At 40.8% G+C, this 17,876-nt stretch overlaps 1 protein-coding gene across 6 annotated transcripts in view; it reads left to right on the top strand.

Annotated features, from left to right (window-relative positions):
* ADAM22 (ADAM metallopeptidase domain 22) overlaps nucleotides 1-14,647 on the top strand; it is a 259,774-nt gene extending 245,127 nt beyond the window's left edge. For all 6 annotated transcript variants that reach the window (XM_027847939.1, XM_027847941.1, XM_027847938.1 and 3 more), the window contains 2 exons: nucleotides 9,137-9,260; nucleotides 12,974-14,647. In XM_027847939.1, the coding sequence (XP_027703740.1) occupies nucleotides 9,137-9,260; nucleotides 12,974-12,994 (145 nt within the window). In that variant the 3' untranslated portion in view covers nucleotides 12,995-14,647. The remainder of the gene's footprint in view (nucleotides 1-9,136; nucleotides 9,261-12,973) is intronic.
* The last annotated feature ends 3,229 nt before the right edge of the window (nucleotides 14,648-17,876 follow it).

Here is a 17,876-nt window from a genome sequence, read left to right as displayed (position 1 = left end):
AGGAAGTCTGGTGTGCCCGCTGACAAGGTGGCCGCTTTTTTCTCCTTCGAAATAGGCTCCTGCAGTGATGGGTCAAATTGAGGTTTGGTAAATCATTGAAAAGCCATGTCTTGATTACCGGCAGTTGTTGATGATAGCTTAATAGAAGACTACAGCCCAGGGTTGTGCCACTCTGAGATAGCGTGGTGGGGGACGACAAGTCTTGGGGATCGGCCAGTTTGATAGCTCTGTAGCTTTGGTGAGTCAGTGAACTGTCCCAGAACTTTACAATTTAAAAAAAAAAGTCTTAAGGCAGTAGGAATGAGTCTTGCTTTCCCTCTGATTCTAACCTCACATAGGGCATCTTGGGTGTACCCACAACTCCTTGGCTTATGCTTACAGCAACCTCATGCTTAAGCTCAGCTCTGCTTTTCTTGCCTCTTGAGATTTCAAGGCTACATCTCTCAATAAAATAACCTCTAAGAGAAAAGAGTACATTGCTACTCTCTCGTGTTATATGACTCCTAACTTTGAGAGTAAGATAAAGCGGTGATTCTCTGACTATAGCGGGCTTATATGACAGAAAATTCAGTACCTAAGATAGAATGCTTGTACTGTTCTGTTCTGCTTTGTTGTTCTGTTTCCGTTGTGTTGTTTATCCTTCCTTCTTGAGGAGGACCATGACATCAGGAAGGAGTTGTCGTGACTTGCAAGTGAATTGGATTTAAGTGAGGGAGGGCTGTGCAAAGTCACCAGCCTCACTCTCTCCTCCAGAGCCCTCTGGGTCCAGTGGCAGGATATAGATCAGGACAACTGGAGATGGCCCTGGATGCAATGGGAGACCTTGGCATTTTTAAGCTAAGATCTTTCCCAGCTCTCAGTTTGTCTGAGGCAATGCCCATTCGGTGATTAAGGGTAGATAAAAATGAGGCAAAGAATGGCCTCTATTACCTAGTAAAAAAATAAATAAATAAAATCAGTCTGGGAGGGGAAGACCCTCAGAGTTTCTGGCCAAAACAGAAACAATTGTTATTTATACTCACTCTGAGCCATCAGGGCTGGGAGATTTTTTGATTGTTGGCCAATCAATGAGAGTCACAGTGATTTAGGTTTAAGGCATGATCCTTAACAAAGAAATCTAGCCCCTAGACCCAAGATATCTTGCTAGGTTTCAGCAATCAAAATTTACATTCCTTTGGGCAGAACAACCACAGGTAAGAGTATGATTCCCTATGTGGACAAAGGGAGAGGAGGGAGAAGAAAGAAAGAAAGGAGGGAAGGAAGGAAAGAAGGAAGGAAGGAAGGAAGGAAGGAAGGAAGGAAGGAAGGAAGGAAGGAAGAAAGGAAGGAAGGAAGGAAGGGACTTGCGTTGCTCAACTGGAATTGGCCAGTTGGGTTCCCATTGGGGCAGTTACTACTATTCACAGATTGTTGTTTGTCCTTTGTTTTTGAAGAGGACCATGACATCAGGAAGGAGAGGTCATGACTTCCAAGTGAATTGATTTAAGTGAGGGAGGACTGTGTAAAGTCACCAGCCTCACTTTCTCCTCCAGAGCCATCTGGGTCCAGCTAGATTCCCCTACCAAAAGGCTTAGGATAATTGGAATGTCTGAGTATTAGCTGCTTCTCTGGCTCTGATGTGGCTATGGTACTTTCAGAAAGGGCAACCATAGAACAGCAGCAGACCTTGGTGGAGCCAGGGGAAGAATCATTACCTCCCTGCATTGAGAACAGAGTTCAGAGGACGTAGGGGTGGTGGGGGTTGTGTTAGTTTAGGTTCCTTGCTCTTGATTGTCATTTGCCTTTTTTTTTTTTAGAGCGTCTCATTAGGGTTATTGAGGGCGCTTTTATAAGCCCATCTGTTGGTCTTATTGGTGGTTCCAGTAGCCTTGAAGAATGAGATAGCACATAGAGAATTGGTAGCAGTGTATCTATTCAAGGAGCATCTCAGACTCACCCAGAATTGATACATCTCTCCCTGGTGTTTGCCTCGTGCCTACCCCTCAAGGTTTTCAGGGACAATGATCTGTGACCTTAAAAGAGCAGTACAAAAAAGAAAAAAAAAGGTCGAATAATAATATCAGCAATAGTATTTACATAGCACCTACTATATGCTAGGCACTGCACTAGGCATTTTACAAATATTATTTAATTTATCTTTACAACAACCCTGGGAGGTAGGTGTTATTATTATCCCCATATTTACAGTTGGAGAGAGTAAGGCAAGAAGAGGCTAAGTGACTTGCTCAAGGTCACATAGCTAGTTAAGTGTCTGGGACCTGATCTGAACTTAGGTCTTCTTAGTCCTGGGCTTACTGCTCTATCCACCGTGTCACCTAGCTGCTTCAGTGAACTGATACCCAAGATAGGTCGAGAGATTGTGGGAGATGAGTTCAAATCACCAGATTTAGATGAACGACATCTAAATCACATCCTCAGACACCAAAATACGTAAATTTTGAGCCCTGGCAGTGACCTTTGAAAGATCATGAAGGATTAGACAGAGGAAAGTATCCATATTTTCCCCTTAAAGGGAAGAAAATGGATTCTTGAAAACTACAGTTAAGTCCTAATAAGTGTGAATAGTGAACCCTATAAAGAAAGTGTCTACATTCTTTGAATTTGCACTAGTCAAAAATTATATGTAAAATATGAGAATTGGTTTCAAGCCAATGGAAAAATGCAGTGCAAATTCATCCACTTCATGGGATTTGTTTGTCCTATCATTCTCACTAATTAGGACCTAACTGTATAAACCAAGATTCCAGAAAGTACTGTATTAATAAAGGAATGGTTAGTGTAAGTCTTGCCATTGATGTTTGTCCTTTGTTCTCAAAGAGGACCATGACATCAGGAAGATGATGCCATGACTTGCAAGTGAATTGAATTTAAGTGAGGGAGGGCTGTGCAAAGTCACCAGCTTCACGTTCTCCTCCGGAGCCATCTGGGTCCAGTGGCAAGATATAGATCGGGACAACTGGAGATGGCCCCCAGTGAAAGTCTAGAAAAGGAGGTAATAGACACAAAGAAGCTTCATCGTGAACTAGTCATATCAAGTTATTCTCATATTCTTTTTTGACAGGTGAACTAGACCGATAGATTAGGAAAATGCCGTAACTGTAATATGTCACCTAGTTTTTAGGCAACATTTGATAAAGTCTCTTATGGTAATCTTATGGAAAATAAGGAGAGATGGTTCAGAGGTTCAGATTTAGGTGGATTTAGAATTCGTTGAATGGTCACTTAGAAAGAGAAATCAGTCATTAATAGTTGCATGTGAAGTTGGGATGAAGTCTCTAGGAAAGAGGCTCAGGGATCTGTTTGAACCTGATCTTATGCTGTTTAATATCATTATCAATAATTTGGATGGGTAGAATTTTTGCCAAATTTACAGACAATACAAAGCTAGGAGCCATAGGGTCAAGATCTAAAAATATCTTGACTATAAAACATTGAACTGAATCTAATAAGGTGAAATTGAAGAGGGATAAATATAGAGTTTTACACTTGGAGTCAATAAAATTGACAACCCAAGTGAAAGATGGAGAAAACGCTGCTAGTTCCTCTGAACTGTGGGATGAGGATTGCAAACCCAATATGAGGCAAGTGTTACATGGCGACCAAGAAGGAAAATATAATCTTAGGTTACATTATAAGCGTCACAGTGTCCAGGAATAGGGAGGAGATGTTCCTGTTGTCCTGGGATTTGAGTAAACCACTTTTGGTCACGTTTTAAGAAAGACATTGATAAGCTGGAGAGTGTCCAGAGGGAGGCAACCAGAATGGTGAAAGAAATGTAGACTACGTCGTATGAAAATTGGTTGAAAGAATTAAGGATATTTAGCCAGGAGAAGAGAAGATGTAGGTGTTCAAATGAGGCAAATAGGTGGTACAGTGGATAGAGTGCTGGGCCTAGAGTTAGGAAGACTCATCTTCCTATGTTCAAATCCAGCCTCAGATACTTACTAGCTAGGTGATTCTGGGTAAGTTACTTAACCCTATTTGCCTCAGTTTCCTTATCTGTAAAATGAGCTGTAAAAGGAAATGGCAAATCACTCCAGTGTCTTTGCCAAGAAAACCCCTAATGGGGTCACAAAGAGTTGGACACAACTGAAAAATGACTCTTCAAATGCCACCTTCCTATATTTGAAGGACTGTATGGAAGAAGGAAGTAGACTTATTCAGTTTGGTTTGGGTCTGACTGGACTTGCAATTTTATAAGAATTATGGGGAAAAGTCTCAAAATGACAATTTTAGGCTTAATGCAAGGAAAGATTTTCCAAAAAATTGAAACTGTGCCAACAGGGAATGGGATGCTTTGAGAGGTAATGAGTACCCCTTCACTGAAAGTCTTCAGTGGGTGGGTCATTTGTTAAGGATATTTGGTTTGTATATTAGATGGTTCCTGAGGTTCCTCTCAACTTTGGGATTTTGAGATTCTAAATGGCCTGATTCTATCCCAGTCTAGGAAGACTAATCTGAACTGAGCTAGCTCTAGTTGTGGGGGTGCTGACAGTGGCGATGGTAGTGGTGGTAGCGATGGTAGTGATGGTGGCGATGGCAGTGGTGGAGGTGGGGGGGGGGCTGGCAGTAATGGGGATGGGACTTCTCTAAAAGGATTCAGCCCTAGATAGTTTAGTGTAGCCCAATGTCATACCCTATCACAAACAAGTAAAGGGCACGCCAGGGGATCTAAGCTTACCCCGGTATAACCACAAGGTGGTGTTGAAAGTCTGGTAATGTGGGGAACATCGAAATCGCTCTCAAGTGGCCTTACATTTCCAGGTCTACTCTAGAGCTATGCCTCAGTTTCTTTATATATAAAATAGAGATAATGAAATTTAACCTCTGTCCCTCTCATAGGAGTGTTATGATCAGATGAGATTACAGACCCAGAAGTGCTTTGCGGAAGTTTAAGAAGAACTATACAAATGGCATCATTGTTATTCCTAATGCTCTCATACGTAATTATTTGTCTTCCCTCTCTGCTCCACATTACAGCTGATAACCATGAAGAGAGGCAGTGTTTGTAATGGCTAAAGAGCCTCCTCTGGAGTCAGGAGGGCCTGTCTCTGATAGGAACCAACTTTGTGACTTTGGGCTAATCGCTCAACGATTACAGTCTGCCTAGCCTTTGGAGTCTAGACTCTAAATATAACAGAGGAATGGCTCATTGGCATCAGTGGAGGGTGCTTCCGTGCCAGGAGTTCCTTATACTAATGAAATCATGGGTCTAATACCTTTCCACTAAAGTTAAAATAAAAGGCTGCTGCTGATACTTTAATCATATTCAACTTGGATCTTTCAGGACCTTGGTGGCAGGATGGAGCCCCCAAAGTCAGATACTCTCAGTGCTGGAAAGGATGATCTGGGTTCAGGTTAAAGGCTGGGCCAAATTTGTTACCACATCTCTGGTGAGATGGAGATCAGAGAAATAAAAGTGATCAATCAACAAATTTTTAAGCACCTACTATTTACCATATACTGTAGTGGGTCCTGAAAAATAAGAAATAGGCATGTGGTGTTTCTGTGACAGTCTTACTAAAGATAATCTACATGTTGAGGAATGAAAGAAACTAAGTCCTGTGGTCATCTGTGAATGTTTAAGGGCAGTGATTTGTGCGAGCATTTGGTGTGCTAAACATATGTTTGTTTAAAGAGCTTGGAGCACTGTTAGAAACTGTAGCTTTACAAGCTGAAGTAGTCTTCATAATATCCTTGTTGTAGAGGACTGAAAGGCTAATGAGTCAGCTGTGTTACATAGCAACCAAAAAAGCAATTATAATCTTGGGTTGTATTATAAGAGGCACAGTGTCCAGGACTAGGGAGATGATGATGATGATCCTGTGTTCCTGGAATACTCAGGAGAGATAGTGACAGAAAAGACACTAGAATACTTTCTTTTTTTGGGGGGGGGGTTGAGGGAATCAGGGTTAAGTGACGTGCCTAAGGTCACACAGCTAGTAAGTGTCAAATGTTGTATGCTTTGTGTATATTTTGTTGCTTCCTCAATAGAAACTGTCAGCTCCTTGAGGGAAGGGACGATCTCATTTTTGTCACTGTGTCCCCAGAGTCTAGCCCAGTGCCTTGCACATAGTAGAAGCTTAATAAATACTTGTTGAAATTGAAGTAGGTTGTAGTTGGAAATATATTTGAGCGGGTAGACTGATTTTGCAGTGTCCTTCAGGTCACTTTATACAGGCATTTACCTATTTTGCCATATAGTGGGATAACCCAATATATAAATGTGCAAATCTAGAAGGTAAGCTCTTTGTGTGTAGGGATTGTTTCATTCATTTATTTCCAATACTTAGCACACACAGTAATTGCTTAATAAATGCTTGTTGATTGGTTAGAGTTGGATAACAACTCAGAAGTCATCTTTTCCAACCTCCTCATTTTACAAATAAGGAAACTGAGACCCAGGGAAGTTAAATGATTTGCCCAGGGTTTCACAGAGTATATCAGAGGTAAGTTCTGAACACAGATCCTTTGACTCCAGAGTTCGGGCTCTCTCCCTATAACACAGTGCCTCTGATAAACCCAAAATCAGTTATTTAGACAATTGACTTTAAGGCATGACCAGCAATATCGTAAAATTGTCGACAGAGATCTTTCATTCATGATCATGAATGCTACAGCACACCCCCTGCAATAAAAGACAAGTTTTAATTTTTCACTAAAACATAAAATGAATGAATTATCCTGGAAGAATTCTAAGAAACCACCAACTCTAACCTTCTTTGAGTTTAAAAATCTGGTCTTGGATCAATACCATTCCCTAAAGTCAGTGAAGCCCATGAAGGTCTCAGAATAGGACATTTATCCTGCTTCAATTTATCCATTGCTTAAAGAGGCCCATCGTCTTTTGAACTAGGAAAATGATCTGTGCTAGAGTGGTTCAGCTCAGTGCTCCATAAGAATAGAGGGGGGTAATATTTCTAGACACCATAGATCACACGGCCTCTCCCCCCCCCCCCCCCCCCCCCCCCCGCCCTTAGCCATTTCCTTCCTCCCAACAATCAACAGCATATACAGTTATGTCAACAGAACTCAAAAAAGCAGGCCCCCACCAAAGGCAGGTCCTGCATGAATTCAGAGGCCAGTTTGAAGCAAAGGACAGAGTTAGGTGAAATGATCCAAGACTTAAGTGTCCTTGATAAAAATGTGAAGAGACTAAAAGTGTTCATTTTAGCGTCTCCATCACGGTTTGTAGGAAGATTATATTTATATAAGAAGGGGTAAAAATGACTAAGAAGTTGAAAAAGGAGGAAAAGCCAGGGGGAAGAACAATAATAATAACAATAAGAACAACATTTATATATTCCTATATAGCCATGGTCCAAACCACTCTAGCACTGAGCATTATTCTAGTTCAAAAGATGAATTTTCTTTAAAAGGGAAAACTTGTACAGGGAGCTGTATCACGTTAAAATGGACCTCGTTAAGCAATGGATAATCATGTAGCCCTTTTAAAGTTTGCTGAGTGCTTTACATATATTATCTCATTTGATCCTTACAACCACCCTATGAAGCAGATGTTATTATTATCCCCATTTTACAGAAGAGGAAACTGAGACTCAGCTTGAGTCTTGCCCAGGGTCACATAACCAGCTATTGTTGTTATTGTTTGTCTTTTGTTTTTGACCAGCATTGTCTAAGGAAGGATTTGAAATTAGTTCTTCTTGATTCCAAGTTCAACACTATCCATTGTGATGTGAAAAAAAGGATGACATTCATGTGTGAAGAGAAAACTATCCCTCTAAATTAAAAAAAAAAGATAGAAAAGGGATTCTCCCCCCTCCCCATTTTATTAGGTGCTATTCCAGGATTAAGTCTCTCCAGACTCCTGGAAGCTGGTGGTCTCTCTTCCAACCTCTATCATTTGAGTGTATGCCATGCAGCAAAACATAATTGAAGTTTCCATTGGTACCCATCAGACAGTTTTGGCTAATACTACCTTGCTCTCTGGGAGACCCACAGAAAGGAGAGAATCCAAGAGCACCAGAATCCAGAGGTGGTGGTAGCTCACTGGGTCACTACTGTGGACCTCCAGCATCCATTAATGTCCACAGGGGTGACTTGGGTCACCATGAACCATTTGATCACATGGAAAAACAGAAGTTGGTAGAAGGTTCCCAGGCAAGAATATTGGTTTGGGATGCCAGCAAACAAATCTCACCACCATAATAGCAAAATGAAACTGGAATAGGCAGGATAGACCACTGGTAACTTATATTTGCTTATTTCAGACCTTTTTTTTTTTTTTCTGGAATACATCCATTGTCAGGAAAACGCATTGTCTTAGAACAGGAATGTAAAGATTTGGGAGACTGATGGGGATGGTGGGGAGGATGGAGAATGGTGGTGGTAATGTGTGTAAAATTCCAGTCAATAAAGTGCTGCCCCCTGCCTTACTGACACACAGAGTGTGCCCTCCATGGTGATACCAAGGTTTACTGGCTACTGCTTAGTCTACTCACTTCTTACAGAAATGCTGATTGCAGTGACTAATCAGACCATTTTTGTATGTTCTCATCAAACTCTGTTTGGCTGGAACTCTGCGCTCTCTGACGCTTGCATGCCTACTAATTTACTCTTAGCATTTTCTGTACTTGCTTCTGTAGCTTCACAACTAACCGACTGGCCTCTGAATGCATGAATTCTGTGACTGACCAGCAAACAAATGTTACTTGTCATGTTGTATTTTAAGAGTCTCGTAAGATATAATTGAAGTTCCTGTTCTTTTGACCATTCCCACACTGACTGGTAAAAATCAGCCAGAAGTTACTTTTATCATCTATTTAATGGACCAGTATTGCTTGCTTTTATTAGCTCTTCTATCTTCCTATCTAGCGATAGACCACTTGGTCTATGTAGTTGCCATAGTTTTACAAAGTATGATTCTCCATAATTTCATTTGGGCAAACCATTATAATTCTGAGAGTCAAGAAATAAAATTTTCAACATTGAGTTGTGAATGACATCATGATCTATTCACAAGCAATTAGTGAGCATTTCCAGTAGGAACTGTATGCCATATAAAAGAGAATTCAAACTAAGAGAATACATTTGGTTCTGAGCCAGATTTTTAAATAGTGGAGGTTGCTTTTGGTCAGTGACATCCCATTTATTTCATGTGTTTTCAACATCTCAGGACTTTGTCTCCTGCCAAGTCTCCTTCTTCCTCTACTGGATCTATTGCCTCCAGCAGGAAATACCCGTATCCAATGCCTCCACTTCCTGATGAGGAGAAGAAGGCTAACAGACAAAGTGCCAGGGTAGGTACAGCTACTTTCATGTGTTTATTTGTTAATATGCTTATTTATTCCTTTGTATATCATTTAATTTCTCTGGCTTTCAATTTTCTCATTTGTAAAATGAAGAGCGTGTGTGTGTGGTGTGTGTGTGTGTGTAAAACTCTAACCAAATGTCCCTTCCAGTCTCAAACCTTATAAGTTTTACAGAACTACATTTCCCTTACTTTGTTTAAAATTGCAACGTGTAGTCCTTACATCAGATATTTAGAATATTTATTTTTGCATGAGATCTTTGCATGTAAATCAGTAAAGTCTACTTGGCTATTTTTCAGAGGTATTTGGTATGTAGGTCTTCAATTAGCCAATAGATCCTCCAGAAAATTAGCCAATAGATCCTACAAAAAATAGTCAGATAGAATATTTTGGGAGATTGATTTGGCCTCTGGTTGCATATTTGGTTTTATTTTATTTGGTTTGATTTTATTGAAGAGAGGGAGAAAATGCTAGGAAATGTGTTTTGACTTTGAGAAAGACAATCCATGCACTCAATTTCACGTGCATAGGAGGCATCTCAATTGGAGCATATTTTATGCGTGAAAACTCCAACTTAAGCAGATATGTTAAGGAGTGTTTTTTCTTCCTGTAACTGATTCCTTTAAGTAGCCAGCTCTCTTAGTACATTTGAGGGAGGATTCTGCTTAAAACATATGATTTTCTAAAAAACATCTCCTGGATAATTAGATATACTATGCATGGAAAGGTAAATCAACATGGGAGACATAAGAGGGAAACATAGATAAAACCTGCCTTGCACTAGTGATGTCCAGTCTCTGTTGTGATCAGATCTGTTGCAATGCAAAGTAGAATCTCAAACTTTCATCAAAGCAAAACTCAAGAGCTGCCTCCTCCATGAGGCCAGGCCTGTTGCTCCCTCCTCCCACCATCTTGCCAGTTACTGTCATTCTCTACATCTCAAAATACTTCTGTATATACTTTATATCTCTGTGTGTACGTGGCACATTCCCTTCATTATACCCCCAAAGAAGTTTCTTGGGGCCAGGCACGGTTTCATTTTTCTTTGTATCTCTAATTCCTGGTGTGAGATGTAGTGTGGTGTTAGGGACAGTGTGGGGATGGAGAGAGAGAGAGAGAGACAGAGAGAGAAAGAGAGACAGAGAGAGAAAGAGAGAGAGGGGCAGCTAAGTGGCGCAGTGGATAGAGCACCAGTCCTGAAGTCAGGAGGACCTGAGTTCAAATCCGGCCTCAGACCAAACACTTGACACTTACTAGCTGTGTGACCCTGGGCAAGTCACTTAACCCCAATTGCCTAAAAAAAGAAGAGAGAGAGAGAGAGAGAGAGAGAGAGAGAGAGAGAGAGAGAGAGAGAGAGAGAGAGAGAGAGAGAGAGAGAGGGAGGGAGGGAGAAAGAGATAGCTAGATAAAGAGAGACAGCGTGTGTGTGCTAGGATTCAGATGAGAAGATCATCTGCTACATTTATAAACCGTGCCACCCTTGGCAAGTCACTTGCCCCCAGGACTTTAGCCCATTCTCTACAGGGGTTCTTAACCTTTTGTGTGTCATGGCCCCTTTGGTTGTCTGTTGAAGCCTATAGACTCCTTCTCATAATTATGTTTTAAAACTGATAAAATAAAATACTTAGAATTACAAAGGAAACCAAGTATATAAAAAAACAAACAAACAACAAATTCACTGACCTCAGGTAAAGGACTCCTACACCACGACCATAGGATGTAGAGAAGGAGCTGATCTGTATTGTTAGAGTGCGTTTTCTCCTCTGGGAATTCCCTATGCCAGTGAAATCAGAAGCCCAGTAGGCCAAACACTAGGTATATGACTTATCACAATTTTTTCCTTATTGATCTTGACCTATGATTTCATTGGTGTGGGGCGCTCCTGATGAGGAAATTATCCCTCTAGATGCCGCTTGGCAACTCTAATGCAATAATATGGTTTTAGATTTTGAAAGCTGTGTAGGGGCACCGAGAGGGTAAGTCACCTGCCCAGTGTTAGGTAGCTAGTATGTGTCAGAGGTTCACCACTCGAACCCAGATCTCCTTGACTTCAAGGCTATGCCATGCTGCCTCTGCTTTGCACATAGCAGAGATGAATAAATGTTTGTTGAATCTAACTGAATTAGATTCCAAAATTATACCTGTAACAGCAGATGTCTGGGACCAAGCATCCCTGCTCGTAGGCCCCGTCCCTGTGTTCTTTGGTTTCATCTCAAAGACAATGAAGAGGAGGGTCTTGGTTATGAAATGAATGTGCTTTCAGGTATTTATAAAACTAGCTTCTAAGCCAAGTGCAAAGGGACCCTTGCAGTATCAATCAGTCAACAAACATCTAAAGATGTGATAGGTGTTGAGCTTGAACTCTGCCTTTCTCATTCCAAGTCCAGGTCTTTTTTTATGTCTTTGGCTTTTTACAGGGAAACAATTGAATAAGTTGTCTGAATAAGAGAAGCCCAAAACGTTGACTCCATGTCAACAAAAATTTACTAAATGCCTGTTGTGTGCAAGGCCACTGCTAAGCACTAGGGAACCAAGGCAGAAACAAACATTTGCATTCTCCTGGGATGGCTTTCCCCCACACCTAGAATGCTCTCCTTTCTCCTCTCTGATTACTGACTCCCCTCCCCACTTTCTATAAGTCCCAACCAAAATCTCACCTTCTACAGGAAGCCTTCCCTAACCTCTCTTAAAACCACTGCCTTCCCTCTGTTAATTATCTCTATTTATCCGGTGTAGGGGGCAGCTAAGTGGTGCCATATTGGATGTGCTAGGCCTGGAGTCGGGAAGACCTGAGTTCAAACCCAGCCTCAGACACTTACTAGCTGTGTGACCCACAGCAAGTCACTTAATCCTGTTTGCCTCAGTTTCCTCATCTGCAAAATGGGCTGGAGAAGGAAATGGAAAACCACTCCATTATCCTTGCCAAGAAAACCCTAAATGGGGTCACGAAGAGTTGAACATGATGGAAGAACAATTTATCCTATATATAGCTATTTGTTTACATGTTGTCTCCACCATTAGATTATAAGCTCCTTGAGGGCAGGGACTGTCTTTTTTTTCCCCCTTAGGCAATTGGGGTTAAGTGACTTGCCCAAGGTCATACAGCTAGTACGTGTCAAGTGTTTGGTCTGAGGCTGGATTTGAACTCAGGTCCTCCTGACTTCAGGGCTGGTGCTCTATCCACTGTGCCACTTAGCTGCCCCACCAATTGGGTTTTTATTAGCATTGCATGAATTAAATCAACAACATAGGTACAAGTAGGGAGACTGGTAGCCAAGACCAGTGATTCCATTTCCTTGAATCACTAAGACAACATGCCTTTGAAAACAACCAATCCATTCTCCTTCTCTGTTGTTGAGTTGTTTTTCAGTTGTGTTTGACTTTGTGAAGTTTTCTTGGCAAAGATACTGCAGTGGTTGGCCATTTCCTTCTTCAGCTCATTTTACAGATGAGGAAACTGAGGCAAGCAGGGTTGAGTGACTTGCTGTGGGTCACACAGCTAGTAAGTGTCTGAAGCTGGGTTTGAACTCAGGAAGAGGAGTCTTCCTAATTGCAGGCCCTGGACTCTACCCACTGCACCACCTAGCTACCCATTCTCCCTCTACCCTTTTAAATATATTTCTTTTCTAGGGTCCCATGAGGAATATGGTGAACTTGATTCCAACTTTCTAAACTCATGTTCTTCCTTTTGTTTTGTGCAGCTATGGGAGACATCCATTTAAGACCGACTGTTTACATGTGACACATTGGAACTGTTTACTTCAACTTTTATGGAAATTCAGCCTCACCGAGTCGACGCAAATGTATCTGCTCCTCAGATGATATGAAAGACCCACAGAGATGCCAAGGAGGAGAGAGAGCTGCATCTCATCCCTGGATCATATTTTTTTTTTTCACTGCTGGCTTACATTTTACTCAAACCATGTAAAGAACACTGGGGATCATATAACATAACACAGAATAACAAATAGTCTGAATAGAACCAAGGATAATCCGCATGACAGATAGATAAATAGGACTACGAGTATTTCACAGGTCCTCAATATAGCAAGTTTCCCAGATAGGAAATGCAGTCCAAATGAGGCCAATTGTGGGTCCAGAACTGGGTACCTGAAGCACATCCTCACCGTAGACCATAATGCTATGTGCATGAGTCTTTTTTAATTTGTTCTCCACATTTAAGGAAACAACATACCATAGTAGAAACTAGCATGCAGGGTTAAGACATAATGGGGCTCTTTCTGCAGGACTGTAAGCTATGAGAGGCTAATAGCCTACATACACTTTAAAAAACACATCCTTTTTTACTTTTTATGTTTATATTCTCAGTCTAGAAGTACAAATGTACATAAGTAAACGTTTTTAAATGTCAAAAACAACTGTTACACACAAGTGTATTTTGCCAAATGCCTAAACAGTCTCATGACTAATAACCATCGTTATAGATCCAATGGTCTTCTAAGATGATGAGCAGGTTAAATTGTAAATATAGAAGTCGGTGATGTAAATGTGTTTCTCCAACACTAGTGTCTGACCAGAACATCCGATGTCCCTTTAAACCGTGGGCATCCTGGAGGCTTGGAGTAACTGATCAAGACATCGAAATGCCAATCTGGGCTTCCTGCCCCCAACGTTGTGCTAAAGCAGCGCATGACAGCTGGTGCCCTGCAATTAGGTCCTATGTTGCTCTCTGACCTAAAGGTTGTCCGATCGTTCACATTTTTCTTCCAGCAACATCAACGATACTAACTCTAGCAGCTACTGTTTTTCCAAGTATTTATTACTGGCACATTTATATTGCTAGTCACGAAGAAAACTTGGAGCTAGGTAACAGGAGGTTACCTGGAAGAAAAACAAAAAACAAAAGAAATGCACCAGGCACTGCTCGGACAACTGGAGAATACCAGAAGTTTCCATCCTGGTAGGCTAATAAATGAAATCCGAAGAGGCAATACACGTGTGTGTAGTATCTGCAAGGTTATAAAAACAACTGATGGGAGAAAGCTAATATTTTGAACCTTGAATTTTATTTTTTGATTCACAGAAAAATAGGAATTCTAATTTCAAAGACTCTTTCCTCCAGTTCAACCCGGTGGAAGACTGGAAGTTGGTGATGGTCCCACTAGGCCTTCCTGAATGTGGGATGTATTCTAATGAACTCCCCAAGTGGTGGAATCAATCAGACACTTGGTGATGATTGATTTGTACTGTATTTCTTTCTCAATCTCCTCATTTCTTGACCCTTTTCCTTGAGATGAGTGGACAGGAACAGGCAAGATTTCAAAGATGGCCTCTTAATTTGCTTGTTGTTGCTGTTTGGTCATTTCAGTTGTGTCAACTCTTCATGACCCCATATGAGGCCTTGGCAAAGATACTGGAGCGTTTTGCCATTTCCTTCTCTAGCTCATTTTACAGATGAGGAAACTGAGGCAAACAGGATTAAGTGACTTGCTCATGGTCACAGAGCTAGGAATTGTCTGAAGCCAGATTTGAACTCAGGAGGATGAGTCTTCCTGACTCCAGGCCTAGCACTCTATCCACTGTACCACCTAGCTGCCCCTCTTAATTTGCTTCCCCCCCATTAATTTCCATGAAGGAAGCACTCACATAGAAACAATGTGAGCATCCAGCATGGATGGCCACGCTCTTAAGCAGATTTCTGTACTGTTTTTATGTTCATGCCTTCTGTAATGTACTTCCTTTGACTATATGTCTTCAAATATGTTTTCAAAAAAGGAATCTCACCCACTTTTAAATACAAAACACATGGAGCATTTTAAAGGGCAGGGCATGATATGACTTGAATGTTGATCTTGTATCAAAAATGCAAAACCTTCTTGCAAAAGTTAGGGTAAGAATTGGGCAACATGATCAAATGGCCGATGCCAAGGAGGGCCAGGAGATTTTGAAGACTGTGCAAATAAAAGTGGCTTTTGAACAAGACCTCTCCCTTTAATGTGGATTGAATGTTCTCCAGTATTGAGTATATGATGGGTACTTTAAGCTTACATGGAACAGATGAAGGAATTTAACAATTTAAACTTCGTGTACCTCATAGGAGCCTGTTGGCCAGTTAGAGTTCGCTCCAGTCTTGTCAAGGAAAGAACCCAGTTGCAACCACGAGGCCACAATCTGGTCTTTCTTTCATTCCCTTCTCCTCTCCCATTATTTTCAATGGAAATGATGAACATGTGCCTTTCAGGGGATACTGTTGGAAGGAAATCCACAATGGCAGGCAGCTGGCAGTCAGCTCATGAGCACTGTTGGAGCTCCCAACTCTCTAGGTCACTCCCTTTGGTGATCTTCAGCTAGAAGTGATGGAAAAAGAATTTTATGTTTATTACAATGATTATGTTGTTCAAAGTTGAGTGATTGTCGTCAATGTTATATCATGGCTATGCCATTTTGTTGGGTTCTTTCACACAGATTATTAATGATAATTAATGTGACTGGAAACACATTCTTTTGGAAATTGAAATATGTCAGATCTAAAATCATAGGGCTTTTGATGAACTCACCCAAAGAATGGGTGCATAACATTAAACGCAAGCACAAACAACTTTTATAGATTGGTTTTAGAGGGATTATGGGGTCATAAATTCGTCATTTAGTCCAAACCCACTCCTTTACAGATGCAGAGAGTGAGAGACCCAGGGAGTGATTGCTGAGGTGGAGTGCCAAGATCACACAAGAAATAAGTAGTTTTGATCCCAGGTCTGACTCTAAAGCCAACATCCCTGCCATGCACCATCTTTGTTTCCAAGGAGGGAAACAAAGGCATCCCCTGAATCATATTCTAAGAAACTGACCCATTGCAGAAGGCCATTGTAATATGGTTGTACTAAGCACAGAATAACAATATTGGGACCTTTACACTCTTCCTTTGAACCCCAGCTCTTTGTCCTTCAAGCTTTGAACTAAGACAGAATGTCAGAAAATTTCCGCTTGTCAAAGACAACTGAAGGACTTAAACACAATCCTTGATTAAAAGGAACTGTTCAAAATCCCCTGATAATTATACTTCTCATTCTCAGCCAACCTTTCACTTCCCCCCTCACCATTAATATAGGTGACCAGGGAGGCCTCTGGAAAGGAAAGTTCTGCCTCAGCTTTGAAGGCTCTCAAGAAAATTGGTCAAGTGGCCTTGCATTCTGACACAGCCATACTTCTTATAGGCAGGAAGCACAAATTGCCATGGAATTCTATAGTGACAGTTAATGGTCTCCATGAGGGTGAATAGTTCACAAAGAGAAAGGAAAAACCCCAAAGTGAAAAGTGGCCACTGGAAAAGAATCAACCAGTCCATGGATATTGTGAAGCATTCTAGGAAAATGTTTCCAAGACCCTTTTGTCATGGCTGTATTTTATAGAAGACCAGAATCATCCCTAAGGAAGGAAGAGAGAATTGTTCTATGTGGGTTTTGTTTAAGCTTATTAATGAATCCAAGGGTGTTTGTAGGATCAAGTTGTAAAAGTAGCCTCTAGTTTTGAACCTTTGCTTCAATCAAGGCCATTGAGATATGTGGTTTTTCTAAAAGGCTGGTTTAGCAAAGTTTCTTGAGGTTGATAGGAGCTTTTCTAATATCTCAAAAAAATTTTTTTTTTAAAGTTTTTGGTTAAAAAGATCAAATGAAACATTCAAGGTCATATAATGAGTTAATGACAAAGTTGGGACTAATCCCTAATCCATATTTCTCCAGATATCTTCTGGTTAGCTAACTTTGTTTTATACTTTTAATTATTGCCTTCTGGCCAGACTCAGTATTTCTTTCCTCTCTTTCTGGTGTTATTTAATTGATTTAGACTTTCAGGCCTTAACTCATTCTCCCAATGCCATAGTTTAGATCTGCTTAAGCCTCACATACAAAGCTCTATTAAAATTTATTCAAAGACCCAGCCCTACAAATCTATGGTAGTTTTACCGTATCAGCTGTTATGCAGCATGATTCAGAGAAGTCTTTCCCTAGAGGAGAAGAAAGTAGGGTCTCAGTAATTCCCTGCATATACCTCTTATTTAAAACAGTACCTGCCTTTATTAGCACTTTATATATCTAAATTTAAATATATATACATATACATATATAATATGTGCATATTACATATATGCATATAAATACATAAAACAAGATACTGTTTATCCCTTGATTCCTTGTCAGTATCTCATATATTTTTCCCAGTTATTTACAATGCCACCCAGATCATCTTTCTCAGCTGCCTGGATTGGATTTCAAGGAGAAACTCCTTTGTCCAAAACATTCCCTTGATAAGTATCCTCCTGACCCAAGCCAAGTGCTTGGTTTAAGGGTGCAGATGTTCATCAGAGATCTTTTTAGGGGTGCAGTCATGCATCAGAGATCTTTTCTAAATAGAATAGGCCTTTATGATTATGGAGATTATGAATGGGGAAAAGGGTTCTTTCAGCTTGATAAGGGCAAAATGTTGTCTAGATGTTCCTACCTATGATTTTCAGGGGGAGGAAGGGGTCTGACTGCTCCTGCACTCTCTAGTGGAAATTGACTGGTAAGCAAGCAGCAATACATATGGCCTCCATTTCAAAACGCTTGCTGTTAAGATGGCCTCACTGGGAAATATTTGCTGGTGCTC

The sequence above is a fragment of the Vombatus ursinus genome, unplaced genomic scaffold, assembly GCF_900497805.2.
Source record: "Vombatus ursinus unplaced genomic scaffold, bare-nosed wombat genome assembly UNPS02005459.1, whole genome shotgun sequence".
Classification (NCBI taxonomy): Eukaryota; Metazoa; Chordata; class Mammalia; order Diprotodontia; family Vombatidae; genus Vombatus; species Vombatus ursinus.
Note: the sequence above shows the minus strand (reverse complement) of the source record. Positions and strands in the feature narration are given on the sequence as shown.